This window comes from Tyto alba, unplaced genomic scaffold (genome assembly GCF_018691265.1).
Source record: "Tyto alba isolate M040663 unplaced genomic scaffold, T.alba_DEE_v4.0 Super-Scaffold_18, whole genome shotgun sequence".
Classification (NCBI taxonomy): Eukaryota; Metazoa; Chordata; class Aves; order Strigiformes; family Tytonidae; genus Tyto; species Tyto alba.
In genome coordinates this window covers 481120-507813 of record NW_024881280.1, presented here as the reverse complement: position 1 = coordinate 507813, position 26694 = coordinate 481120, and the positions used below count along the sequence as shown (strand labels likewise).

At 41.8% G+C, this 26694-nt stretch overlaps 1 protein-coding gene across 3 annotated transcripts in view; it reads left to right on the top strand.

The window, feature by feature from the left end:
* Positions 1 to 26694, top strand: part of SLC1A2 (solute carrier family 1 member 2) — a 103739-nt gene that overhangs the window by 21583 nt on the left and 55462 nt on the right. The window contains exon 1 of one of the 3 annotated variants that reach the window (XM_033011239.2): positions 23139 to 23227. The exons of 1 other annotated variant lie outside the window; for it this stretch is intronic. In XM_033011239.2, the coding sequence (XP_032867130.1) occupies positions 23211 to 23227 (17 nt within the window). In that variant the 5' untranslated portion in view covers positions 23139 to 23210. Of the gene's footprint in view, positions 1 to 23138; positions 23228 to 24170; positions 24249 to 26694 lie in introns of those variants that run through there. One more of the 3 variants, XM_033011246.2, reaches the window with a different exon arrangement.

Here is a 26694-nt window from a genome sequence, read left to right as displayed (position 1 = left end):
GCCTGTGTCTGGCACCGTGCTAACCCTTCTGCTCAGCCCGAGCAGGGGCTCTGTTCCTGCCTGCTGCACGCTGCTTGAGGGCTGGGCGTCAGGGCTGTGCTGCACCAGCCCTTCTGCAGGCTGCCCGCAGCCCCTTGCCCCGTGCAGCCAGGAGGACGTGGCTGTCACGGAGCTGAAATCCCATCTCCATCAGGTCTCCAGACAAGAACCCGAACCCAAAGGCCAACCCACCAGCAGCACCCATTCTCTAGGAAACTGAAATCTTGTCTAGACAATCAGATACCATTCTTAGTGCATTTTATACAATACTTCTAATCGGGATAGTCATATTCTAGAACAACATAAGAGAATATGAATTAACATTCTCTCACCTATTACCCACCTCCCACTACCTTATTCACAGCTCATCCCAAATACATGCATGCCAAGCTTCTCTTTCCTCTTCATTTGCCTTTCAGAGCTTAGTCATATGAAGTTTCTCTGATTTTTTTTTCTTTCCTAGCCTTAGTTTTTAATTTGAACCATAGTTACCTGATGGCTTTAGCATACTTGTTTTCTGCTCTAGGTCAGAGTGAATTCATTGCTCATGAATGATGCTAAACAAGAAATGCAGAAGAATAGATTTCAGTCAATATTTGTCCGTGGGTAGGAAGGTCTCAGTCTTCCAGCAAGGCTTCCAGAGAGTCTTCAGTAGGGTCTTTCAGAGAGGCCTCCAAATATTCAAGCATCTGATTTGTGTGCATTTGAAAAATCTCATCCTGTCTCTTGCAGGGTGTAAATCCAGGCCCAACAGGCAATTTATCCTTTGGCTTCTCTCTGCTGTGTCAACCACAAGTAATATTTTCGTGGTTTGTGGGACTGCTCCCTAGGAACTGAAATCACTTGTTTCACATATATCACAAAACTGCCATTAGTGGTTGCGCGTTTCGGTCACAGCTGAGCCAGTCTGGACTGCGTCCAGGGATGAGCCCAGCTCCCCTCCCTTAGGCATCCATCCCACTCGCTTGCAACCAACACCCTCCACTATGTAAAATTCTCTGCCTCTCCCAAAATAAAAGTCCTCATGATATTACACCATGCTGTTGCTACATTCATCATAGAGGAGTGGCCCTATTAGAGAAGCAAGGCTGACTACATGTGCGCAACTCACACAGTAGTTGTTAATAATAATAGCAATTGCTTCAAGCTGGCAAAAATGGCCTAAGTTACAGGACCCTCCTTCTGAAATCAGGGGCAGCACCACAAAGCATCCCATGTATCTGTCACCACTGCTCCTGACTTACTTTCATGCTCCAGGGAACTGAAGGAACTGTGAAAAAATGTGTCAGTTTTATGTCCAAAGGACACAGGCTGGAGCTGTTCTAACTCCAAACAGGGTGGCTGTACGTGTGCATGTATGCCCACAAGCAACTGGTGCTCTGTTAGGAGAAATAGATCCTATTATGAACATGAAACCCAGCAACTATTTCCCAGGAAATGCAGTTAGAAAGAAAATGGAAATGAAGGGTATTTATTCTTACTTTCCCTTAAACAGGAGACCTTGCAGACAGTGAGATATATTTTTAGTTCATGTTCACTGGTCATCACTCTAGTGACTTCAGTGCAGTTCTGTCGGTGTACATCAGCAGAGGTGTGACCTTCTGCTTTCCTGAAATTTATACAGACAGTCAGAAGCCTGAAATTTATACGGATTTATCCATCAGCCAGTCAGTTGCAGACTGTGGGTTTTATGGGGCGACCTCAGCTTTGGTGTATACAAATCTACCCTTTGTCAGGACATGCACTGTTCATGTTCAAAGAAGCCGAAATGCATTTTTATGAATAGAGATCTCAGCCATTACTATGGCAACCTAATACTGTCAGTCAGGAGTAAATTATTAATGGTTTTCAGCAGCAGAAAATGAAAAATTCTGTTCCTGATGGCTGTGCACTGGGGGGGGTCATGCGTTTTATTGAGAAAATAGTGCAAGATTTTTGTAGCACATGGATTTCGTAGTACATATTCATAGTTCATATACATATACATAGTTCATATGTAAGCTATAAGATCTTTTTTCTTTTCTTTATATATTTTTCCTGGAGCTTTGTCATCTACTCTCAAGCTTTAAGCACCTCTAGCAGTTTATCTAACCATTAACAGACAGGCAGAATGGGTTATGTTTAAAAGGGAATTTCTTCCTCTGAGCTTCAAAATTCCAGTGCAAAATTTGCTTGTTTTAAATTTTGTCTAGAAAATGCCTCCTGACATTTAATAAATCACTATTTTAAATTAGAATCTGGGTGGTAACTATAAAAATCAAAATTTAGGGAAAATAATGTGTCTGATGCCTGCTAGCTTTTGATACAGCTTTTCTGCAGCCATGCTTGTCTGCAACCATTCAGAGATAGCGTGGTTGTGGAAGTATTGCAGAAGATGTAGTTACACTCAAAAATACTGGGAAAGTGATCATAAATTTGTTTGTAGAAGCAACTAGATAATTGAGTAAATATCAATCACGTCATAAATTTTTCCACCTAGGATTAATATGCTCATCAAATGGTCTGTCCCGTGTAGGTGAATTTTCATGTTAGATCTGGAAGGGTTGTGCATGGGTCTTTCGCAAGGCTGCTGCTCCTGGCTGGAGAGGGACCTTTCCTTCCACCGTGGGTAGCTGAGGCAGGGTGCTGTGCGTAGCTCCACCTCATGACTTGTGAGCGGGGACTTGCGTCTTTGGGCCAAATTTAGAGCTTGCTGTAGGGCTGTGCAGCTTAATCAAATTCTATGGATGTCTTCTCCTTCCAACTTTTCCCATTGTGATGGCTGGTATACTCAGCCATCATTGTATGCTGATAATTACTGTTGCAATCTTTACTAGTGCAGATTTTTCTGCAGCTCTTCTCTTCCTCTCTTCACACTCTAGCTAGGCTTTGATGTGCAGGAATGAGACCAAAGACAGGTTTTACATGCAGGGTTTGAACTACCCAGTCTAGGGCAGATATTATAAGCTTATCAGCCGAACAGACAAAAACTGTATCTGCCTGGCTGTCCATCACAGGCCCTTAATAAGTCCTTCGGAAAAAAGATAAAACTAGGATATCAGAGCTGTAGGATGCCTCACTTTGCTGAGACAACTGGCAGGTGGCATTGATCGTTTCTAGGAAAAGCAATAAACTGAAGAGTAGGCAGCTTTTTTTGCCAACTGTTCAAGCTGGATCATGCTTTACTGCAACTTTATAGAGGTAAACTTGTGATCCCATTTCAGAGGAATTGCGAGACCTCAGCTGTTCATCAAAGCTGGGAGCAGATTGGGCCAAACAGCCGACTTCAAATGAGTGGCAGCACAGCAGGCCTCTTGGAGAAACTTGAAGCTCAAAGCACAGACTTTTGCTTTTTGTCAGGTTTTTGTTAGAAGTAAGTTTTCTGTACTAGGCCACTGAAATATGAGGGAGAACCATTATTGCCATGGGAAGGAGAAACAGTGATTTTAGTAAAAGTTTTATGTAAGTTACCCGTGCTTATCAGAGGTCATTCTTCTGCTGGGCTCTGAGCTGAGATGTTGTGCTGCAGGTTGAGACAAGTATTTGTACCATTAAGACAGGAAGAAAATTAGTTTGCTTGGTCCTAATGAGATATAATTAGGAATAATCAGATGGAAAAAAACAAGGGGAAAATGAGCTGGAATTTACTGAAAAAAAATCCAAATGTATGGATGCATTTATATATTAATGACAAGATTCATTAGACAGTTTCAGAGATTCCTGGGGGAGGTAGTGGAAGATAAATTCCTTAAAACTTTAACAAGCGGCTGGACAACTCTTTCTGATACATCACAAGGCACGTCACCTGAACTGCCTAGGAAGTACCCAGATGACTTACTAGATACCTGATTTAGAGCTTTGTTTGAGAGGAAAAAGATCCAAAGGCAGTAATGGAAAGTTAAAAAATCCAGCCCTCATTTTTCTACAGTGGGATCCTGTTGTCCTCTGGGGTTTTGAGACCTTCCACCAGATTCTTGCTGGACACACTGAGTGTGCAAAATAGGAGGAAGAGCAGTTGTTTATCTCTGGTTTCATAATCACTGCAACATCTTCACCACTGTCCAAAAGCCACCTTTTAGCAGGAAAGGAAATATTCCTTCCCCTTTTAGGGTGCAGTCTGTGGTAGGAAATTATCTATTTTCTAAGGCCAAGGAATGATCCTGAAATATAATCCACTGAAAACTAGACAGTGGGGAGGAAGAGAGGTGGCCTGTGGGGAATGTGCGGGGCCATAAGATTAGCAGTGGGGTTGTCTTTAGCAGATTTTTTAGTTATGCAGTAAACTCAGATAGAATCATGATTTGGGAATATTCAAAGCAACTCCCTCTTGCTTGTGACTGAAAGAGGAAATAGTACAAATCAGAGGACAAAAAGCAGAGAAAAGAAGAAGGAAAAATAAAAAGTAAAAAGGAAAAAAGGAAAGAAAAAAAAAAAAAAAGAAAAAGACAAAGCAGGAGAAAAAGAGAAAATAAAAACCAGTAAACCTTCATGAAAATCCACAGGGCTGGGGGATAATATGTATTTTTTGCCTGCTTTGTGTTGACTGCCGTTCAGCCCGCGGGGGCTTTCTGTACTTGCTTGTGTGCACTGTGCAGTGGGCTGTCAGAGGCCTCCCAAAGGAAGGCTGGTGTGCGAGAGCGTGCGGGGGAATGGGAAAGGCCCGAGCCCCTGATGCATGGACACAGTCATTGCTTCACGGTGGAGATAAAAACAGAGGATTAGCAAAACCCTCAGAAGTTCTGATCGTAACAAGAGCAGTGCTGCTTCTAGCTATGTCTCACCCGCCCCTAACACTTGTGTGTTTTCCTTGGCCCTGCAGCCAGCCCAGCCATGCCTCACATCCAGCCCATGGCCACCGGCTCTCCGCAGGTTGGCACGTGTTAGGCCCTGCCCCACACCGCTCCTTCCCCTGCATCGGTGCTGGGGGGATCAGCCACGGGATTTAACAGCAGAAATTCATGCCCCAAGAATGGCAAAATACTGCAGGTAGTGTCTTGTTTATAAGATCTAGTCGTATATTTTGAGAGACGTTTATTTGCAATTACGAGGCATTCCCCTGTCCAGAGTTCAATAAACACCTCAAGCTAAATAGTACATCTAGGTGTCATTTCACCAAAAAGCATGGATTATCCAGTGTTTTCTTGTACGTATATCTTCTTATTTCCCTTCCTGAAATGGACAGGAAAGGAGGATGACTTAAGCATGGGGCAGAAGAGTTCAAGCCTGGTTTTGCAATGCCTGCTCGCATAAGCAGTCCCTGTGAGGCTCCTTGGAAGCATAAAGGCTGCATTCTTCCTGTCTGCAGAGCACATCAGGAAGCTAAAGGCAAGGGTTTATTTCTTACTGAAGAAAATCAGACTGAGGTCTGTGCCCAAGATGTGGTGAAACGGGGAGGTGCCTGCCAGAGCACCCCCATTTCCCATGTGGCCGTTACTCCAGCACAGATCAGGAAAACGTAATTGGTTCTCTACTTCTACCCAGCTGGGAGCAATCCAAGGCCTGAGTTGTCACGTCAGGACAGATGGAGTCGGCTGTTTGTCTTCCTCACAGCTCTCGTATGTGTGAAATGGCCTTTCCTGTACCCATATGCCCGCTGTGCACATGTGTGTGGATTTCTGCCTCTGGGACCTCCCTCACACTGGTGACCCGCACCTTTATGCCACCTGCAATAACCATACTGCCATGTTTCCCAGTACAAGGGAAGGGGGCACTCAGAATAAGCAGCTGCAAGGCTGTGGACAGGAGAGAGGTCTCTCTGTCTGTCTCCCTCTTCCTGTCTCTGTCTCACAGGTTCAGGCTGTGGAATTGCCAATCACAGGCTCCAGTAGAAAGGCTTCAAAGAATGTAAATGGCTGTGACACTGTTTTTATTATATATTAAAATTTAACAACAATACAAATGCACCATTCTGTAAAATGAAATATGTTTCTCCCTCAGTCCTTTTTTTCCAACATCCCAGCTACAGAGGCTAAGATAAAATTAAGAAAATCTGAGCAAGCAAGTCTGATGCATATTTTCCTGTCTCTGAGGTGCAGTGAATAATTGCAGGCAGACCAGGCAAATTCATGGATTGTAGAGCTGCTAAAAAGACCATGGTAAGAAACAGAAGGCAACTAAGTGCATGTGGCTCCCCCACCTTTTCCAGGCTGCACTAGGATCCCAGGGAAGCATTGCATGCCTTCTGGTTCTCTTCTCTGCCTTCCTTACCCTCTTGTATACGTAGCTATAAAAGAGGCTCAATTGAAAAAGCATTTACTGTCTTTCTGTAGCTCACCACCAATCTAAGATAAGATGTATCAAGAGAGCAGCCTAGTCTGTGATGCAGCAAAGATTAGTTAGGCTTTAAAATCAAACTCTGGAAAAATTGTTCACTAAAAATAAACTGTCATGCTTTTATCCATCAGTAGGTACAAGACTACGAATAGACACCAGTGTTTAAAACAACATGGAATCACAATGCAAGAATAAATAAGTACCTGTCTTGTTTTGAGATGTGTAAAATGTTAATACCTCTGCACTAGATGGGCTGTGGTGGTACCCTGGGTTTCTGAAGGAAAAAGAAATTCTGCATTATTTGTAATGGTTAAATGGCATCTTGTTATTAAGCAAGCATACATATACATATGTCAGTGGGAATCTTCCCACCTATGAACATCACTGAAATCTTTGGTGCCAAAAATGTCTTGATATCTGGAAAGTGGCAGTGTGCTTTACATCCCAACCAACCCTGATACCACTGTTAGGGATTTATCACATCAAAACTGGTTTACAGAGAGCAGTGTGACTCCTCTGCCCAGCACAAACTGTAAAACACATTCCGTGTCTGAGGCAGACAGATAATTAGTAAGAGAAATGTAATCAAGCAAGTAAAGCCGTTTGCTGTTTGTTTGTATTAATGCTTATTGTACCTCAGTGGAAACCAAAACAATACAGTAACCCAGCTGTTATAGTGTCAGGAAATAATGCTGCAAGGGACCTAAGGATGCTTTCCATCTTTCATCTGAGACAGGATCAGTCGCTCTAGTCTCATCTCTGACAATTTTTGATTTAAACTAGAGCGTCAGTGAAGGACACACCCAGCCTCTGCAGGCTACTTCTGCAGAAGAGTTTTTGTAGCACCTAACATTAGCCTCCTTGCTAAACCGTAAGTTCTTTTCCTTCTATCTACCACAGCCACAGATAGAAAATAGTTTCTGTTCCAAAGAGCAGCTTAATCCATAATGGAATGCTTTTCTGATACCCACTTAGTGTTATATCTTAATTTAAATACCTAACATTTAGTGGGAAGAGTTACATTTGTTATATTAAAGCATACAAGAGGTACAGTCCAGTACTCAGTTCCCACTGTACAACCACAGAATACAATTCCCCTGTTGTTCCAACCATAATAAAGCTATCAGTCACTTAGTTTTAGAACGTGGTATTTTAGTGATGGTTTGCTCTATTCAGCATAACCTGTTTCCATTTCACCAGCAGGGAAAATTCAGTCCCTCTCTTGTACACACCTTGCAAAAAGGACCCTTGTTTTGTGACAACTCTACTTTTTTGCATCTGTTCAGAGAACCAACTTTAACTCCATGAAATGGAAGTTATTTTGCTTCTTAATGAAGAATGTCAGGAAGATGTCTTTGGGGACTAGACTCATTTTGTGGCATTATGGTGTTTGTATGTCTGGCACTTTGGGCCAAATGTAGTGATAGTCTGTACTCTGCACCTCAGTTTATGCTCTCAAAATCACAGACTGGCCTTTGGATATAGAAAAAAGAAGAGTGAAGAACTTTGCAGATGGAATCAATCGCACTGTTCAGTGGGTCATGAAGTGTTCTGCATGCTCACGTAAGGGAGTGTTGTAATTAGGACCGTAAGGCCAGCGATGTCTATCTTATTTTTCAGTTTTTGTTTTGTTTTGTTTTGTTTTTTCTAGAAAATCTTACTTTATTTGTTCTTCCACTTTATAATGTAGAAGAACTCAAAGAGCTGCAGTCAACAGCTCGATGTCCAAGTGCAGAGCAGTGACGAGTGGCGTTCCTCAGGGGTCAGTGCTGGGACCAGTGCTGTTTAACATCTTTGTTGGAGACATGGACAGTGGGATTGAGTGCACACTCATCACGTTCACCAATGACACCAAGCTGTGTGGTGCGGTGGCACGCTGGAGGGAAGGGATGGCATCCAGAGGGACCTGGGCAGGCTGGAGAGGTGGGCCCAGGCAAACCTCATGGAGTTCAACAAGGCCAAGTGCAAGTGAGTCAATCCCAAGCACAAATACAGTGGGATGAATGGCTGGAGAGCAGCCCTGCGAAGAAGGACTTGGGGGTGTTACTGGATGGAAAACTGCCCGTGAGGCAGCCCCGTGCGCTCACAGCCCAGAACCCACCCGTGCCCTGGGCTGCAGCCAGAGCAGGGGGGGCAGCAGGGCCAGGGAGGGGATTCTCCCCCTCTGCTCCGCTCTGGGGAGACCCCCCTGCAGTGCTGGGGCCAGCTCGGGGGCCCCCAACAGCAGAAGGACACGGAGCTGCTCGAGCGGGGCCAGAGGAGGCCACGGAGATGCTGGGGGGGCTGGAGCAGCAACCCTGGGGGGCCGGGCTGAGAGAGTTGGGGGGGTTCAGCCTGGAGAAGAGAAGGGTCTGGGGGGACCTTCGAGCGGCCTCCCAGGGCTTAAAGGGGGGGCAGGAGAGGTGGGGGGGGACTCTGGGTCAGGGGGTGGGGATGGGATGAGGGGTAATGGTTTTAAACGGGCAGAGGGGAGATTTAGATGAGATCTAAGGCAGAAATCCTTCCCTGTGCGGGGGGTGAGGCGCTGGCCCAGGGTGCCCAGAGCAGCTGTGGCTGCCCCCTCCCTGGAAGGGTTCAAGGCCAGGTTGGACGGGGCTGGGAGCCCCCTGGGCTGGGGGAAGGGGCCCTGCCCGGGGCAGGGAGGGTGGGACTGGATGGTCTCTAAGGTGTCTTCCAACCCGAACCATTCCATAATTCTATGATTCTCTAATACTGGCTGCATTTTGAGAGTCTTCAGTTGAAACCTGATGATCCCCATTATGAATAATGGTGACAGTGTCTATCTTAATATTAGCTTGTTGCAAATTTAGGTGATGTATTCTCCTTTTCTAATAATGTTTCATTTTCTTTATTCTGCTTAGCCACAAATAGGATTTCATTTACTAGGCTATTTTATCTTCCCTTTGTTTTCCCTCTGTAAAGGCCCCATTTGGGAAATGTAATTAGAACAAAATAAGAGTTTAGTACATTTTCTGGATTAAAACACCCTGCTGTTTGATTAAATTTTCCTAGAAGCTGACAATAAAAGCAATATGGTTTATTGAGTAGAGCATGAGAAGGAGATGATCAGATGATTATCCATTGGTGGCTAAGTAAACTAATTGAGCATACAGCAAAATGCTACATTGTTGGTCAGTTTAGCTTTATGCTATTTTAACTCTCGTAAGGTGAGTGATTTAAGAAAATGAAAAAGGAGGAATAAAGCCTGTGATGACTCTGCCCTAAGAGTGCTCCAGGACATGGAAAAAAATGTTCTTGGGAAACGTCAGAAATTCTCAACAACATAGAATGATACCTTAGCATTTTCCATACAGGTCTTTAAAATCTGTTTTCCCTCTCAGTACAGAAGGTAGACAGCATAAAAGGATTTAGACACAAGTTTGCAGGGAATTTATCTGTGCTTAATATGAGGAAGGTGTACTACATAACTGATTTGCTCTCTCGAAGCCTGCTGGGAGGACAGGAAGGATAAAAAAAACCCCACACTGGCTTTTAGTTTATACAGATAGAATTGCTAATCGGTGCTATGCAAGGACCTTGCATATGGTAATGGTCAGTGTTTGCTTTCATTGGAAAACAGTCTGCGGAGAGCTCTGGGCTATGAAGGACTAACAAAACAGGTACCTTGTCTGCTACCACCAGCCCAAGATAAAGACTGCACTGCTGAGTTATGAGACTTTCTCCTAGGTTTCTGTTCTGTGGCAGCTACTTGTGTGCTTTCCAGGCTCAGGAGATTGTCCATGAGCAGGCAGTGGCAGAAGCCTGGAGGCTTGGCCGTGAGTCCTGCCGTGCTTGGTGCTGCATCAGCCAGATTGAGTCACTGCACCGATGGGTCTCGCGCTGGCCCCCGGCACGTGCGCTGCTGGCCTCCTCTGCCGGGGGGCTGCTTCCCCTGCACCCCCGCGATCAGATTTCCCTATCGAAGGGGAAATAAACCAGCAGCAAACCCGCTGTATTTCTGCAGTGGCCTTCGAACGTGCTTCTCCATCTTGGCAATGCTGTTGTGAGCAGCATGACATTTACTGTGCTGGCAGATGAATGGTGGTACAGAGAACTTCAGCAAATCACCAAAGAACCCATGACAGAGTCAAGGACAAGCCTAAAGTAGTTATAACTCTAAAAAATGCTAATGAGCTAATTCATCATTAACTAGCTTATCTCCACTAGTGTAAATAAAGCTGAGGTGGTTTACTCCACTCTAAGTTTTTTCTCTTCTAAGTGCCAAATTGTCCTAATAGTTGCCATTATAATTCATATCCTGATTCAAACTCACAGTAGATAACAGAACTGTAGTGTATATCTTTGACTTTCAGCAGCTGTCTTTTCTCTGACAAAGCAGTTGATGATGCCTAGGAGGAACTGTCTTCAGTTAGGCCTTTGAAACAGTTGCAAGGTATCATAAAATTCCTGCATATGTTTCTGGTCCAAGATCAGTCTTTCTGTCAAGTCTGCCACACAACTTCTTTCTGGATGGTTGACACTTTTTTCTAGGGTTCAACAGTTGTGATTTTTTTGTTTTGTTTTGATTTTTTCTTGGCTAGATTTAAACATGCTACGCCTTTGGGCAAAGCTTTAGCTAACTTTGAAGGAGAAAGGATATGATCAGAAATGTGACTCCTCTGCGTTTTCCTATAGCCATTGTAGTTCTGCCTTTAAAATATGTCTGTGTAGGACATGAAACTTAACTTTTTCTTGGACTGATTGTTTTTATGCCTCCTTCAAACTGACAACTATATATATTCTTAATAATAAGTTTTTAAGATTCTTGAGAACTTTGTATTTTTTCAGTGAAAAAGAAATAAACAAATGTAGAGATCCTGTTTGTTTTTCAAATCCAGACTTGGAAGTCTAGAAAGAAAGAACGTATCAGTAAAAATCTGCGGTGAAAAACATTTCTAAAGGCAAATGCTTTGAATAACCTGCACACTGCATGTATAAAACTAAATAGGAAACTTTCAGTGTATCTGGCCTGGTAGTAAATCATGCGGGCACCTCCTCTTGTTCTGTTTGCAAGAGCTCTCCCTGAAACAAGGGGGCTGATTGTTCTTCTGAGTTTATTTCAGCTCACGCTAATATTGCATGCTTTAAAACTAAATCTGTTCTTTCGTTTGGAGCTAAGTTGTACACTCCCAAAAAGTCAGAGGGTGTTCTGCTTAAGGAAGTAATTAGGTATTTGTTTGACAGTAATGTATGGAACCTTTTTTTCCCCCAAGACATTGCACATCTGCACTCAGTATCCCCAAAAGCAACTTGCATAGCCAATTATTTTCCTGCTCCAGTAAGAAAAGTTTGGAGATGGGAACATTCTTTGATGGCATTTCAGACCCTAATTGCTGAAAAAAAGATTTGAAGACCCCCTGTACAGTATATCAGTACAGAAGGATTTTTTATTATTCTTCGAATGCTTCATAACTGAGCTAGAGAAAACAGCTGGGGAGCATAGTGTAAGTCTCTGGAAGAGTTGTCGCAAGGAGGGAAATAATGGATTAGTATCTGTGAGATTGTAGGGAACAACTTTCATACTAGACAGAAACAGAATCACTGCTCTTAGGAATTTAGTCTGCCTTTTTGGACAGAGCTTTATGTAATGAAGCCAATAACATGAGAAGGGGATGAAGAAATGGGATTACTTTTCCACATTCTTATTCTTGTCTGTAAGGGCACAGACGTACATTGAATGCAACTGTTACACAGTATTTAAGATGAGTGCAAGAAATGAAGTGGAGGCTTCTCTGGTCTGTGTACCCTCAGCGTTAAGCATTGTGTTTTTCATTACAAATGCCAGGATAATCCAGTTGCCAGCCTATGTAGTTTACTGAGAAAGAGCCCAATTGCTGAGTGTGACAAAATGTACTCTGAGGCACAGCCAAATCTCTGAGCAGTCTTCCCACCATCACTGTCATTCTTTCATGTCCAGAGGGAAGATGGCATGCTCTCCAGATGTGCTTGAATCTGTTTGTTTTTTTGTGTTGTTTTTTTGGTTTTTTTTTTCAAATGATATAAAAATCTATTGCCAGCTGCGTTGTTGTGCTTGAGCAACTGCGGAGAGATTGTGCATAAAACCAGCAATGAGCTAATGAGATTCATGTCTACAAAAGCAAGAATGGAGTAGCTCCTTCTTTCTACTCAGGTAAATCACTTTCCTGGCATGCAGCTCAAGATTTTCAGAGAACAAGGAGCATACATCCTCCTATCAGGCAGCCTTGAGATTTGAGTACTTTCTCTGAAAATCACTGAAAGAAACAGGAATCCTCTGTTAACTTTAGTATTGATTGGTTCAGGTTCAAAACCATGGAGCCTTAGAAGAGAGGAGATCTGGCTTCTGTCTCAACTTGTCTAACCTTTAGCAAGTCACTCACATTAGAGCCCCGAAGCTCTAGGTGACTGTGCAGTTCTGGAGGACTGTACCCAAGGGAAACATGCTCTGCTCACACATACAGGAGGATCCAGTGTGCTGCCTTCTGCACCTGGCATCTCAGTTTTTTGGCATGGAATAATGGGGACCTTTATTCAAGTCCCTTTCTGCTTCCTTTGGAGAAGCTACAGCTTGCAAAGCACTTACCTTGTGTAACTTAAGCTTTGGATTTTTCATTAAAATATAATATGATAATTGTCACGCAGCTGACTCAGAAGAGAAATCAACCACTGACTGGCTCATGCAGCAGCATGATGTGCCTTAGAGGGCAGGACCATAATACTAGCCCAGGGTGGCATAATCTGAATCTATAATGCTCCTATAATATTTTAAATGATACCAGCTGCCCCAAGTCCCAGGCAGTTTTCATGGCAATCATCAATTCTGGTTGTTGTGATATCCAGTTACTTTTCCTGTCTGTAGCCTTTTTATTGGCTGTGGAAAAGGGCTCCTGAGGCATCTGATCAAGGGGGATGCATCCAGTGATAGCTAAGTGAGCTTGAAGACAGTTTGGGTCAGGCTAAGTAACCAGACAGGCTTTCTTTAAAACCTTTTGCTTTATCGTCTCAGCTTAGCCCATGAGATCACGACTGTCTCTTGTGTACATGACCGAGCACTAGGAAGCTGCAGATATCACACAGCACTTCAGCACTTGAGCCTCCCTCTTCTGAGCTCAGTCTGTAATGGTTGAGTGCAAGGAAGATCTTCCAAGGTAGTGTCTTGCTCCTTTGAAATGAGAGGTGAAACTGTGTTATGAGCATGAGCATGAGTTGATCACAGAGCAAAAGCATCATTGTAAAAAACATGCCTCTTGTCTTCTCTTCATGCTCTGAACAAACCCATGGAAGTCTGTAAGAGCAAAGTATGACAATCTTTAGAGCTCACCGAGTCTGGACTAGGGCAGACTCAGACTTGCAGTAGTTTGCATCAGGGCGGAGGTTTCACAGGCCCTAGTAAATTCTTATGAAACAGCAGTTGGTTTTCCCCCCATGTTTATTTTTCCTGTTGTTTGTTTCAAAGTGTGAATCAAGGTTATACCTGTTTCTCCATTGGTAACCAATGGAGAGGAATCCACAAAAAGCAGCAGCTATGCAGAGAGAGTGACCACAGTGAGGGCATGTTGTTTGCTGTCTGCTAACCTTTATCCTGAGTGCCAGTCGCAGATGCACCTCTTGAAACTATTAAAACAGGATCTAAATCAAAGCTACTCCATCATAAATAACATTTTGTTAACTCCAGCACTTTTAATTGCACAATAGTACCAGGTTTGTGCCCCTCAAAGATTTGAGATTTGAGTATACCCATGGCAAAGTTTGCTTTTGGAGAGGTTTTTTATCCCATTTGTATTTTATAGCAAGTAAGAGAAAGTGTCCTTCTTCATGAGGTCCTGTCCTTATCTTTAGAAGTTAATAGCTCCCATTAAAATTTCCCTCTTTCTGTTTTCCTTGTGTACACATCTTTTACGTCAGAATGTGAAGTTGTGAAACTGGAGTTGGGACATTCACATGCTTTTACAAAGAACAAAGGCAGCATTCATTCAAGTGGCTTGTGTTGTTTGCTTTCTTACTTTCTTCTTCATTAATCTCTCATTTTGAGTCTATATTCCACATTTTATACTTTTCTTTGGTTACAGGTTGCTTGGCAACCTGTACAGCAAATTCAGCTGTTAAAAAAAATAAATGTTCTCCCCCCCCCGCCTTTATGACTGGTTGCAATAAAATAAAAATTTTAATTCAGGCTGCAGGAAGATTAAGGTTGAAAATCCCTAGCAAGGAGCAGGAAGAATTAAATACATGTTCACCATGAGACAGCCTGTCTTCTAAATCTTCCGGACACGGTAAGACCAAACCAGATGCCCTTCTTCCTTCAGACCAGTACAACTGCTGCAGCCCTTGCTAGCCAGACATGTCCCTTTTCCTGCTTCATATACCACCTCATACACTAAAACTGCTCAGGTGAATGAGTGACACCTGGCATTAGTCATGGTTTCATCGTGCCCTAGTAAGATGGTTAATTTTAAAAGTCCTATTGTGCCTGCTTCTAGGTGAATGGGAAGGGAAGTGCAGGTGAGCTGCTGCTGCTGCTGCTCTCTTGTGCAGCACAACGGTGTCTCACAGCCGTGACAGAAGAGGCAAAAGGGAAGACAACTGGCTGCAGAGCAAGAGAGACTTTGCATCTCTCCAGGGCAATACAGTTGCGGTGCATCTATAAGACTTTTCTCACCACTGCAGTGCCCTATGTCCTCTTCTAGTGAAGGATTTTAGGATAAGCTCTCCTTCCCCTGTAGCACCTCACAGAGGGGTGATGTGAAAAGTCTGGGTATCTGCTTGTTGAAAATAGAAACAGACAAGAAATGTCTGGTTATTAATCCTCTTTCCTTCACATATCTCTGGTAGATGTTTTCTTCATGCCACTGGGCTGGAGCCTGTATATTACTATGGAATGTGTGCTAAATCAATGGACGGCTGGTGAATGAGAGGCATGGGGGCAGTTAATGTTCTGACCAAATTCCACTTTAAGCTTTATGTTAAGGTCCATTTTCACAGCACCATTCACACTACATTGAGAAAAAAAGCATTTAAAGCGTGAATGTTTCTATAGTACAGGTTCTTCTTTGAAAGTTTTTTCCACTTCTACATTGAAGGGAAGTAAGACAAGCATTTCATACCCACGGCCTGTAGGCTGGGTTGCTGGACATAAGGAGATGGACAGAAGCAAACAGTGAATAGAAACACTGAGCTCTGTTTTTTTAAACTCTGATTGTTTATGTTCAACAAAATTTTCCACATGAATTTCAAGTTGGTGGACTTACACCAGGTAAAGCATAGTAAATTTATTATTAATTTTTAAATCCTAATTGCTGTTAGGATTTTTGTTTTGTTTTTAAGTTCATAACTAGTCTATGGGTTAAATCTACTAAATAACATGGAATGGATGTAGCATTTTCCACAGGAGAACATAATATCCAACATAGTCACCACGAAATAGGACAGGTAACTTAGTCAGGTTCTTCTGTTGTCTTTCTGGCAAGTAGTGGTGGGACAGGAGAAACTAAAGTTTTGGGTTTTATTGAATCCCGTTTGCTCTTTTGTCCACAACTGCTGCATGGAGATAGACTTGAAGAACTGAGGTTACCATTATGTAACTCAGTAATCATGTTTTCAGTGTCCTCTCCTTCAGCTGTGTATGGATTCTTTGTTTTGCTTCAGCTCTCTGTAAGAGATATATGTGAAAGGAACTACCTACAAAAAGTCAGGGTCAAGTACCAGTTGTAGGAAAGGTGAGAAAGTTTGAATGTAAGATCGTAGTTTTGTGTTGATTAATTTTCTTGCAAATGAGTTTCCAACTTTACTGTCCAGTCAAATATGGCTTGAATACATCTCTATTATGTGCTGCTTTCCAGCCCCTGCATCTGTGAAAAAATTCCTATGACACTTTACTCTGCATGTGCAGAGTTTCCAAAGATCTTTGAGAACCTGTAGAGCCCAAAGCATTTCTGTATTAAAGAACCTTTCCTAATCTGCAGTGCTTTAATATTCCTCCACAATGAAAGATTTGCCCAGGGGAAAAAAAAAGAAGAAAAAAAAAAAGCTGTGGACATGTGACATTGTTTATTGTATTACATATCATTTGAGTTCTATTTTTCTTGGTTTGTTACAGATGTTACATGCTTGTTGGTGTACTTTTCAAATATCAACATTAATTTTTATGTCTGTTCTCTTGATTTAATCTGCTTTAAAAATTTCTAACATAACCATTTTTGGGTTTAGGAATGCTAATACTAAGCCTGACAAATACTGACAGTAACTGCTAAAATTTTCCACTATAACAGCATTTTTGATTGCTTATAGAATTTGCTTTTGAGGGGAAAAATTTTCCTAGATTTTATGTGCAACCATATATATGATAAATATATATGAGACATGGTAAAATCCCATCTCTTAAATTTTTTACATTTGGCGAAAGAGATTATTGCTGAGCTTTATGTACTAGTAATTTTGGTCACTTATGGAGCCAGGTCTTTCCCTCCCATACACATCTGCACAACCATCTCTTCCTCTGTAGAAGTGACAGGAAAAAAACCCACAACAGACAAAGAAAAAAACCAAGACAATTCATTAGTGGGCTGAGGCCTTAAAAAAAAAAAATCATATAAACCGTATGTCTCTGTCAGTGACAGGTGGCAGCTCAGAAAAGTTGAAAAATAAGGAGATTAAAGGGGCAGGCCAGTGAGAGACAAAAAAAGGATGTACTGACATTGTTTTACTTTGAAAGGCTAATAAATAAAGAAGAAAAATATGGCTCAGGGTTCAGCATGAAGGTGAGCTTTCTTTCAGGTGATGCTTATTAACAATCTGGGTCGTTACTATACAGAATATCAGTCTGAAGAGCAATTATTTCTAGTAGAAGTAAGTGGGTCAAGACTGTAACATACCAGTCCAGTGACTTCATAGAAAATCTGTGAATAATTTTGTTCTTAGACTCTCTTCTAAGCAGAAAAACTTCCCACTGGGAAGTGTGGACCATCAACCTTTTACATTCCAAGTTAAGAGCAAAGGGAGTTGAATAGTTGAAATGTGATCTTTGACATGCACACGAATGAAGTAAGGGACTTCCCCTTTTAATAAGATAGTGTCTGGTTTATACAGTTTTAATGACAATAACACTTCTTTCTGTTAAATACAGAACTGGAAACAACAAGAGATAAAAACCAGGTAGCTGTTACCAGGGTTATTGAAACAGGCAGCAAAGGACTGGTTTATACAGAGAGGGTGAGGTTATGCCACGAGGTAGTCATTGCGATCAGTTTGCTGCCGTAGTATATTTCCAGGCTTTGGGGATGTGACACAAATGTAGTACCATCAGGGAGGGCTAATAGAAAGTGTTGGTGGGATAGCTGATATGTAGAAGAACGGGTGATCGTGGACTAATTTGTATTATATTTAGACTGCTATATGCAGTCTAAAGATAGGCTTTTAGTCCAGAAGATACTTGAAGCACTTTTGTTTAAGATGAGCTGCAGTGGCTTTCTGGCTACACATTTATCTTGTGCCTAGGTGAAGAAGTTTGATTTCCGGTGCCTTCCCTCTTAAAATAACATAAAATGCAGTGTAAATAACCTGTAATCAGATTTATCAGTCATCTAGGGAAACTGCCTAGGGAATAAGTGCTCAGGCTACAGGGCACATCGGATTTGGCATTTGGAAAAGAATGAAATATGTTGGGTTACTGCTGAAGATAGGTGTGTGCTAGACTTAAAATCTTTCTACAGAAACATCAGCTTCTGGTATTTAACAGTTATTTTTTCCTTATATTTACTGCTGATAAACTCAGTTCAATGGTAGTCTCTTACTACATCAGTGTACCACAAGTAATTGAATTAGACACAATGGCCATTTACAAATCGAACAAAAGGGGGCTCTCTGTAGTCAGCTTTCCTTTTCCAGCAAGGACAGATACTTCCTCTTGTATAAGAAATCTTCTATCTCTGTTGCCATTCAGGAATCCTTTGTGCTTTCAATGAAGAGCCTTCTGGCTCATTACAAGATTATGTGTAGCCATATCACCCATAACAGAGAGGAAAGAAAGGGTTTAGGAAATGACCAAAGACAGTTTCAATTGTCCTTAAGACTAAGGAGATTCTATGAATCTGGAGTACTTAAAATTGCATTCAGGACACAGTCTGATTCCACCAAATACTGGAATTTAGCTAAACTATTTTGGTGCTTAATGGACCCTGTACAGTACAAATGCATAACAGGGAAGAAGTCCAGATAGCCTTCACAAGATGTGTGGTCTGTCCATGCCTAATTGCTCAAAACAGCAGCACCTGCTTAAAGCAGACCAGGTCTTGCTGATTGCTGCAACGGCTGTTAGCAAACCTGGTACTGAACTCTGGACTCTTCTTATCATGACAAAAGTGGTCTAGGACAGGGGAGAAAGGGGGAAACAGCATCAGGAAACTTTGTTTGTTAGGAAGGTCAGAGGTGCACGACTCAGCAGCAATCAAGTGTAAGAATTACCATTAAAACTTTTGCATTTTTATAAGGTTTCTCTCTAATGCTCTTCTGGCTCTTCTGGCATTTAGCAGATCTTGATAAATCAGGTATCAAGTGCAGATTCTGGGCTCTACTTCTGCAAATATTTTAATGATAATTCGTGTAAAAACAGGGCAGAACTTCTTGGCGTCAAGGATAGCTGCGGGGGCTTAGTTTCCTCTCGCCTCTGTAGTGCCCTGATATGTGGCAGTACAAGGTACTTCTGAGGAAGTTTTGTATATAATAGGAAAATCTCTGATGCATCAGATCTAGTGTGATGGGAATGCTCTGAGAGTCCACAGCGGTTGGTTGTTGTAGTCCATGGTAAGGGCTCAGGGAATGCACAGTGGAAAGAAAATTATATCGTCAGGTTACACCTACAGAGAACTGTGAACCCAGGAATGGCTTGCACCTACCTCGCACTAATACAAATGGCATTACAAACTGTCAAGATTATGAATAATCCTGCTGGGTCTCTCAGGGTTTCCTTCTAGAACATTCGTGGCTTAAATATGGGGGACACTGGGATACAGCAAAATTTTCCTGTACATATTGTATGGTAAATTAGATGTGTTATCACTTTTACTGCATCCTCTACTGAAAGCAGAGAGAGAAAGTGGCATTTTACACCTATGCATGCCCATCCTGGACTGAAGTTCTTTAAACTGCTTAAGCACTTTAATTGTGCAAAAGCCAGAATTGACAATAGGATCTGAGAGCAGAGAGAAGGGCAGAGGCAAAGAAATCTGAGAAAGATTATTTCCTCAAAGATAGAAAATCCAGCATAGGCTTCAACTGTACCCATAGAAAAGAAGCCAAGCTACTGTTGGATAGCTTCATACAGGTTTTAGTAATCTCAGAATACAAAGGTGAACTGTAAAATATTCCCTTTGCTCTTAGTTCAGAGAAAATAATAGAAGGAAAATTTTATAGCCAACAACCCCCTTAGTTTTAGAAAGCCTATTTACTGCTGTACATGCTTAAATCAGTGCTTGATGTCAGCCCATAGGAGTGATCCTGAGAAAGGTGCAGGAAACCTTCTCTGTAAAACAGTTGTGGAGTACTCCAAGAACATTGTTTCATCCTTGCTCCTGGTAAAGAGGAATTGGACTATGCCTTTAGGATGTAGGCTTGTCCTCTATCTATTTGTATCCTGCTGGTTGTAACCAGAGTGAAGGATATAAAAGCTGTAAGATGTTTGCAATATTTCATGTGTCTAATGGGTGAGTGATGGATATCAACTGTGTTGTTTTAACCTTAAAAACTGTAGTAACGTTCTGTTGAATTTTCCCAACCCTCCCCTTCTTTTAGGCTGCATACAGATAAAACCTATTTGATTGTAAAAACAAACCTAGGCGTAACATGTTTGACAAAAATGTGTCTGTGCTAGAAAAATACTGTGTTAACAAAGCAAACCAACTTCCCTTTTAATGACTTTAAAAGTAGGTTGGCTGCTAGTGCAGGTGTGCATTTCATCATCCCAGGCAATCTGTAACACACTTCCTGCAAGCACAATAACAAGCCAAGTTGTTTTCAACCCTAGTGATGTGTAAGAGGAGAAAGATCAATCAGAATAATGTTTTTTCTTCTTCATATAGACAATACAGGAAACTGTGTAACAAGCTCTGGCATGAGCTAGTTAAGAGTTATTACTGTACGCAGAGGTTTGCAGGAGGCAATGTAACTCAAGCAGAACTCGGGCTCCAAGTTCTGTTTGATACAGATAAGGCCAAAATAGGCAATGCAGGAAAATTCATATCTCCATTCTGTCTGGCTTTGGGATGCATGAGCTAACAGGGGATGCATGAGCACAGATTATTCAGGGGTTTAGGTAGGAGAAAACTGGGGTGATATTTGATGAAGCTGCTTGGTCTGAACCAGTTCCTTCAGTCATTGCCAAGAGATTCCTGTGGCTCAAGTCTGTCTCCCAGAACCTGGAAATGTGAAAGTATTCAAAAGCAAAGAAAAATGGCAGAGTGGAAAGGTCATTCTTAGAACAGGGCTAAAGCTTTGTTTTCTCAGATAAGTTCAAGGCCAGGTTTGGGTTGCACAGCGTTGTCATGTCTTACTAGAACATGCCCCAGTGAATCCAAATGAATGAATTATCTAGGAAACTTTTTGTATTACATGGTGAGCAAAATGCAGATGTTTGACTCTGAGATAGAGAGGACTAGACATGGAGAGAGTAAGTTTTTTTCCTTAATGTATTTCTAATTCAGGAACATTTATTCGATTTCTCTGAGTCATTTTTGGCTTATAACTTTTTCACAAACAGTTGTGTGTACCTGAATGGGCGTAGCATGGCCAGACCTTCAACAGGAGGAAGTTAAGCCACCTTAAGGAAACTTCTGAGCATCTCCTGGCAGAACTGAGCACGGCCTATCCTCACCTGGCACAGGGCTGGCCTGTGCCCCCAACATATCACTTTGTGCCCTGGAGAGACCTTAGTGGGTCTCAGTCTGCAACCCAAAGAGAGCCCAGGGAGAGCCTGGGGAATTGCTGGGGTTATGTCTGTGGTAAGGAGGAGCCCGGGGTACTCTGGTGGTCTTATTTAATGGAGAGGGTTGTTGGCAGTCATCCTGTGGCCTTTGACTTTTCCATCATTAGTGCTAGCTATTCTAGTATAGTGGACTGTCAAGCTCCATGTCATCTAGAGATGAAAAGCTAAAAGGAGAAGCTGAGAAGCATTTCATTTGATAAAAATATACAGTTAAAATGCAAAGGTCCTATATTGTCATTCAAAGGTGGGATTTCATATGTGAATGCAACAGGATAGGGCCCCGATTTGTAACTTTGCTCTGTTGTTGTATACTTTCCCAGTTATTTGCCTATAGCATGTGTGTTCACCCTTACTGTTCACATTTCATGTTTATTTTTAAGCATAGGTGAAGAATGTATTTTCTCGGCTAACACCTATGCTTCCAGTTATAAATAATCACTTGAAAAATACCTGTGAGTCATTATTTGTGCTACTAATAAATGTGCAAGCAAGGCAGTATTGAAATGCTTGGAAAATGTTAAGGGTATAAAAATCTTTTGCGTTAGTCTTTGCCATGAAAGTGATCATATTACTAAAACTGAGAGCCAGAGGGAAAAATGCAGAGGTCATTAATTACCAATCTCACTATCTGCCTGGTTTGTGAAGGCAAGGCCCGTTAGCTAACTTGGACTCATATGACATGAGCAAGTGTGGTGGGGTGAGGTGCTGTTCAGTGCGACTCTGCCCAAGCCTCTGCTACCTTCTGCAGGCCTGTGCCAGCTCTCAAACCACTGTGGGGAATCAAGTGTGGAGGTATGTCAAGAAAGCTGTGAGTATACCTTCAAGATAAATCATGTTTTCTAGATCCTGTCACTAGAAGTGGACACATTGGGTTATCCAGGCCATTTCAGATCAGTCTTCTTTCCCCTGAAATGATGCCCTTGTGCTGCTCTGGTTAGTAAAAAGAGTCACGTCCTCCTGCTCAGTTGAAGATCCTTTTTTTCATTAGGTATTTTAAGCTCCAGTTGCTTGAGAGTTTAAAGCAGAACAGGGAAGGAGTCAGAATAGGAAATTCAAGGTTAAAATAAAGTGAATTGTATTATAAAATTATTTGACAAAATAATTTTTGACAAATTGACGAAGTCCAGAACTGAAAAAAAATAGAGGAAGTCCCAAATGTCCCCTAGTTTATTTTAGTCTGGGCCAAAATTAGGGCTCAGTGCAGTTTTTAGGAAACTGGATGTTGGTTTAGCTCTGCTTGCCTTCTGGTACTGTATATCAATGCGTAAGATATTTGTTTTAGAAGCACATAATTTTTTACGTCCAAAAGGTATGCCCATTCATCTCCAACAGATTTCTACCATGTAGCAGGAGGGAGGGAGATCTTTCTCTTTGTAGGTGGTGCCACGATTGCCAGGCAAAACCCTTCTTGAGGCTGCTAGAAGTAAAGCTTTATACCATGCCAGGAAAGCTTAATACAGTATTGTTTCCAATGGACTTTGACCGTACTGCAGCTGGCAGAGGGAGTTTGCTGCAGCCAGATGAAACAAACTGTACTTTTGCCCTGCGAAAGGTCAGGTGAGCCTGTCAAGAAATATAATAAATGTAGTAATTATTGTACGAGGAGCAATGCATTGGTTCTGGCTTGAAGTTTCCCAAAGGTTGCTCTCATACCCTCCTAGAAAGTGACTTTCACCTGGGTGTGGGGAGGCCCGCCTGTGCGTGCAGCACCATGTGGCTAGAGTTTCTCTGCGGGCAAGCGGTGGGGACAACGAGGAGTGGGGAATGGCCACTGGCTACTCCAGAGGAAAGGAATGGGGACAGACGAAGAGGAGGCAAGAGTCAGGGACAGAAATTGGTCAGAGAAAATGTTGAGGGCGCCTTTTCAAGAAGTTAATCCTTTGGTGTTTTCTCAGGGCAAACATTTTGATTTTCATGAATCTTCTGCTTTCCAGCAGCTGAAGGAGCCTGCTCATCACATTTGGGGATGGCCACGGTGCTCGTGTAAGTGTCCTCGAGGACAGCTGTGCATTTCGAAACACACTGTGACCAGTGCCATAGGAAGGGTGCAGCGACTGAAAGGCATGTGGTCATGGGAGACATTCGCTTGGGTAGTGACCTTGGGCTGCTCACAGAGCAATGGGGTGATATCTGGGCTGCACCACCAGCCTAAAGAAGCATTAGCAGCAGAAGAAACTGGGTTAAGTATTTCAAGAATGGCAAGACCAGCTTGTTTAACTGTGTTACAATACATACAACCATGAAGAAATATAATTTTAAGTAATCAGAAGGTAGCAAGGTTAGTGTATAAGACTTGAACTGGGCAGAAAGAGAGTGGAGGAGAGAACTCAGCTGAAATATGTGGTAAATTCAAGTTTGTGACTCCATGATGCGTGAGGAAAGACACATAAATGCACAATCGCAGATATTTCCTAGAGCTTTTCAAGTATTTCACTGGTACAAACTTTGTCCTTTGATTGGTATCACTTCATAATTAATCAGGCAGGAAAGTACCAGACATTAAACATTGTAACTGCAGGATACCTGAAAAGGGTATTTTAAAGAGCATTTGAAGAGAATGCTTCTTCAGTTAGGTTTGTTAAGCAAAAGAAAGTGTCAAAATTTCCCACTTAAATCTGTATCTTAAATACTTAGCTGAAGACAGGAAATTAAACTAGCACATACTGCGCTGTTTGCAGGGGAACAGAGCTGTCATGTACTCCGTGGACTTTTAATAACGATTTCTTTGCTAAGCTGAAAGCAAAATTCAAGTGCTGTAAGTGGCTCTAAACATTGGAACTGCTTGTGATCTATGCCTGTTTACAAATTCAGCCTAACCTGAGCATCATCTTGCCATAGAACGTAGGCACAGCCACAGCATTACCTAGTCCATTGTATTTTTAGTGTGTCCATCATGACTGCTTCCTCACTTTGTTGTTTTTGACAGAATAAATTTGCTGATGAGGAATAAGCTGTAAATGTAAATCATCAAAACATCGAATGACTTGCACTGAGGACACCCGTGGTAAGTTGTGTTGGCAGCCAAAGCTTGAGTGAGAGTGCCAGGAGTCAGAAGAAGTATGGCCAGCTGGGACTACAGCTCACTTCTGGCTACAAACAGTACAGCAGCAATGAATTGTTGTTTGAAGTGTCCTTTGCGATTAAAGTTTTCAAGCAACAAAATACAACTGCAGTAGATAAAAGCAACATAAGCTAAAGCTTCCCATAGTTCTAAAAGTCAGAATTTTCTAGATAATAAAAAAAAAAATAGGGTTTTTTTAAAGTAGTATTGGCTTCAAAGTCCCTAAGTACTTAGAATTCTAATATTTCATCAGCATTCAAAAGATAAGCTAGGATACGTACTGCTGTTTGTCAAAAATCTGTGTTTCTCTTGATCATTATTTAGGCATTGATCGCTTTCAATTTGCAATTCTATTGTAAGATTTTTTTTTACAAGAAATAGCCTATTAAATTCTAGGGATGTATCTTCCTGCAGTTCATTGATTAGGGACCAGTTCAGTCAACCAGATAAACATATACTTTAAGAACATGTGTAAGAACTGCTGAGTTAACACACAGCAGTGTCCCAGGAGATCACTGTTCATTAGGTTGAAAGACCAAAAGATTGTGTCTGGGTGTGATGTGTGCTGTAAAGTGAGCCTCCTGTTCTGTGTACTTACTCTGACGTTGGCCCAGGGACAGGCCAGTGGACACTGATGGGTGTCACGCTTCACACAGTTTTACTAGCCCTTTTCAAACTCACTTGAAGACATCCATTGCTTAGACGTTTAGTGGTGTGGGCTTTTTTTATTTCTTGGCAATAATTTCCTCTAAAAGTGCATGAGATTTTCCACAGCTTAAACTTTAGGTAAACATTCAAGTGACTTTAATAGAAATCTCAGTAAAAACTCAGTAAAAGCCTCATGGAAGTTCATTACTGGGCTTAGGGTTTTTATTCCTTGGACTAAAGCACTGTGCAATACGTCACCATTTTGCTGGAGATGATGTTTACATAATATGCTTTGGAATTCACCATAGAAAACATAAACATAGTAAATGGGGTTGGGGTTAAGATCGTTCTGTAATTTATGATTTGAGATGTAACTGAGCATAATTCAAGCTAAAACTCTGCAAGCTTTCTACTTGTAGAGCACAATCTACAAGGGTTCCCAGTGCCATCTCAGGCTTGGTCTCTCCTTAAGCAATCTAGATTACAAATCTCACAAGGAAGAATGGGGAAAATTGCCTGCGGTGTGTGCTTACACTTTATTTTTCTCACTTTCTACTGAAGGAGTCTTACAGTTTATGTCTGGATAACACTTGAAATCCACAAGCCACGGGCTGCTGAATGCCAGAACAATATTTTGGGAAATACTGTGTTAGATGCTTGTTTTACAGTAATGTCCTGGGTGTCTAGAGCTGGTCACTGTCAGAGATTTCAAACTGGATTGAATGAGTCCTCTAGTTTGACCTGCTTCAGTCCTCATATTAAAAGCCATTAGGGTGAGGACCACAGAATAATTTTGAAAATTAACCTTTTTAGATTTCCACTAACTTTGAAAAATTCAAGTTTCCATGGTTGATTTTGGTCAAGGTTAGAAAATCCAACCTGGTTTTCACAGAAGCTGTTGCATCCTCATGCAGTAACAGTAGTTGTATCATGCAGAAACTCAACTGTTGCAGCTCAGAGAAATGAATCCTGATGTTGAGCCTCACAACTTTTGGATATAGAGTTTTGTCTTTAACACATATAGAGCAACTGTGCTACTCTGTCTTGAAGCAGAGCATCTCCCTAAGAAGGCACCACCAGGCTGAACTAAAGTAGTTCAGCTGAGGCCACCCAAGTGTTATGCTACAGTCAAGTGGACAATACTAAGTAAGCAGCAAAATTAAAATATTCAAGAAAATGTCTTGCTAGGATAGGGACTTATGGAATGTCAAAAACAATCTTGTTCCTGACAGCGCTGAAATTCTCTCAATTCTTTCGCATCTGTAAAATAAGTATAAGCAGAGCCTGGAGAGACAAAGGCAGATCCTTTGATGGAGTGGCACGTGCTCTGAAGGCGTCACATATATAATAGATAAGGTATAAAACAACCCAATCACCCATCTTCAGGCCCATAATCCTAAATATACACTTCTTTGTGAAAGCTATTTTGTATTTATGAGCTCCCATCTTAATACTGTTGCTTTTCTGGTTGTCGTTTCCTAGCAGGCATCTCTGATACATTGGTAAGGTGGGAACAATATAAACAGGTCACCTAAACAACATATTTATCTGAATGTTCATTCCATTTCATACAGCTACTAGAATAAATTCCTAGTGCATGTGAATAGGAAACTTTTCCCTCCTTTTCCAAGAATGTGATTGCAGTGTGTTTACTGCCGTTTTTCATTTGTTTTAAAGATACAGTATGAACAAAAGGCTCCAAACCCTAATTATGAAGATACATGAGACAAAGAAGAATATG